The sequence below is a fragment of the Odocoileus virginianus genome, unplaced genomic scaffold, assembly GCF_023699985.2.
Source record: "Odocoileus virginianus isolate 20LAN1187 ecotype Illinois unplaced genomic scaffold, Ovbor_1.2 Unplaced_Scaffold_32, whole genome shotgun sequence".
Taxonomy (NCBI): Eukaryota; Metazoa; Chordata; class Mammalia; order Artiodactyla; family Cervidae; genus Odocoileus; species Odocoileus virginianus.
The window spans coordinates 40,801-42,979 of NW_027224294.1; the positions used below are offsets into that span (position 1 = coordinate 40,801).

The 2,179-nt window shown below is 38.3% G+C and overlaps 1 protein-coding gene across 1 annotated transcript; it reads right to left on the reverse strand.

Annotated features, from left to right (window-relative positions):
• Positions 1-934: 934 nt before the first annotated feature.
• Positions 935-1,888, reverse strand: LOC110150254 (olfactory receptor 4A15-like). Its single transcript, XM_020913182.2, is given in 1 exon segment — positions 935-1,888. A coding segment is annotated over 1 exon segment (954 nt).
• Between the last annotated feature and the right edge of the window lie 291 nt (positions 1,889-2,179).

The following is a 2,179-nucleotide window of genomic DNA, read 5'->3' on the forward strand; positions in this document are numbered from 1 at the left end:
AAGAATGATGTTTGCTATACAGTATCTTACCCTCCAAACTATCAAAGAATCAAAGAGCTACAGAGAATTGGGAAGACATCCATTATTGGATTAAAAAATTTGTACCCAGATATAGAAAGACTCTGGAATTGTATGTGATATGAATGACTTTTATTTATTTATTTATTTATTTATTTATTTTCCATTTATTTTTATTAGTTGGAGGCTAATTACTTTACAATATTGTAGTGGTTTTTGCCATACATTGACATGAATCAGCCATGGATTTACATGTGTTCCCCATTCTGATCCCCCCTCCTGCCTCTCTCCCCATCCCACCCCTCTGGGTCTTCCCAGTGCACCAGCCCTGAGCACTTGTCTCATGCATCCAACCTGGGCTGGTGATCTGTTTCACCCTTGATAGCATACTTGTTTCAATGCTATTCTCTCTGAACATCCCACCCTCACCTTCTCCCACAAGTCCAAAAGTCTGTTCTGTACATCTGTGTCTCTTTTTCTGTTTTGCATATAGGGTTATCATTACCATCTTTTAAAATTCCATGTATATATATTAGCATGCTGTGTTGGTGTTTATCTTTCTGGCTTACTTCACTCTGTATAATGGGCATAATTTCACACGCTCTAATAGAGAATACATTCTACTAGGTCATATTTCTTGGTACTAGGATGGTACTATAACCCACAAATAAGAACGTGAAATAGACACAAAAAAATGTTGTCAGTAAAGAATCTTAATGCAGTATGACTACATATATAAGAGATTAAATATATGTGCTTCTCTTGGTCTCTCAGGACTGTAAAATATTCCACTTACATACTGTTTTATTTATATAGCTGTTTCAGAATAAACAGGCTAAATAAAACAAAGGAAATAATCTTCTAAATAAAACCACTGAAGGTGAAACTATTCCTTGTTTCTGTAAAAGAATAACCTTCACATTCTATATGATGGATAACTCCCTCTTCCAACTAAGGCCATATTTTTCCTCCAGAGTTTCCTCATGGCATTTTTCATTTCTGCATTTCTCAGGGTGTAGATTAAAGGGTTCAACATGGGAGTTATGAAAGTTAAAACAACCGTCATGGATTTATCAATGGAAAAGTTGACATTAGGCCTTGCATACAGGAAGATACAAGGAACAAAGAATAAAAGGACCACAGTTATATGAGATGCACAGGTGTAGAAGGCTTTGTGACTCCCTTCCAAACCATGAGTCTTCAGGGAGTGTAATATTACCCCATAGGACACTAAGAGGATGAAGAAGACAACAGTGCAGATTGCCCCTCCATTAGCTATCATAGAGAGTCCAATGAGGTGGATATCAGTGCAAGCAAGTTTCAATAAAGGGTACATGTCACACAGGAAGTTGTCAATGATGTTGGGGCCACAGAAAGGGAGCTGATAAATAAAAAGAACTTGAACCAGTGAGTGCAGAAAGCCTCCAGTCCAGGCCACCAGCAGCATGAGGACACATACCCTCCGATTCATGATGATCAAATAATGAAGAGGCTTGCAGATGGCTACATATCGGTCATAGGCCATCACCACCAGGAGAATTACTTAAGCACCAGCAGTTAAATTATCTGTAAACACTTGAGTCATACAAGACTGGAAGGAAATAGTCTTTTTCTCATGAAGCAAGTCAGTGATCATTTTGGGAGCAATGACGGTTGAATAGACACCATCTATAAATGACAAATAAGCCAGGAAAAAATACATGGGGGAACCAAGTGACCTGCTGGCTGTGATGGTCACCATGATAAGCAGATTGCCCATTATTGTCACAATATACATGAGTAAGAATAGGATAAATAGAACTTTTTGCATCTCAGGGTTTTGTGTAAGCCCAAGGAGGACAAACTCAGTCACATTTTTCCTATTTCCCATGTGTCCTGAAGCTGTTGATCAGGTATCAGAGACTGCAAACCAAAAGGCCGGTAATGAATCTGAGATCACAAGTTTTGTGTCAAATATATGATGCCTTACTGAACAGTTTTCTCCACGGTATCTCACACAGAGTAAGTCTTTAGAAAGTGACACTTTGTAATGTCCTTCCACAGTACTCCATTCATTTTACCAAATTCCTTGCTTCAACTGCAGTGATGAAGCTTCAGTGTTCTAATCGAGGAGTATATATGAGTGGGTAGATCTGTGAGTTTATATACCAAATGAGGAAAA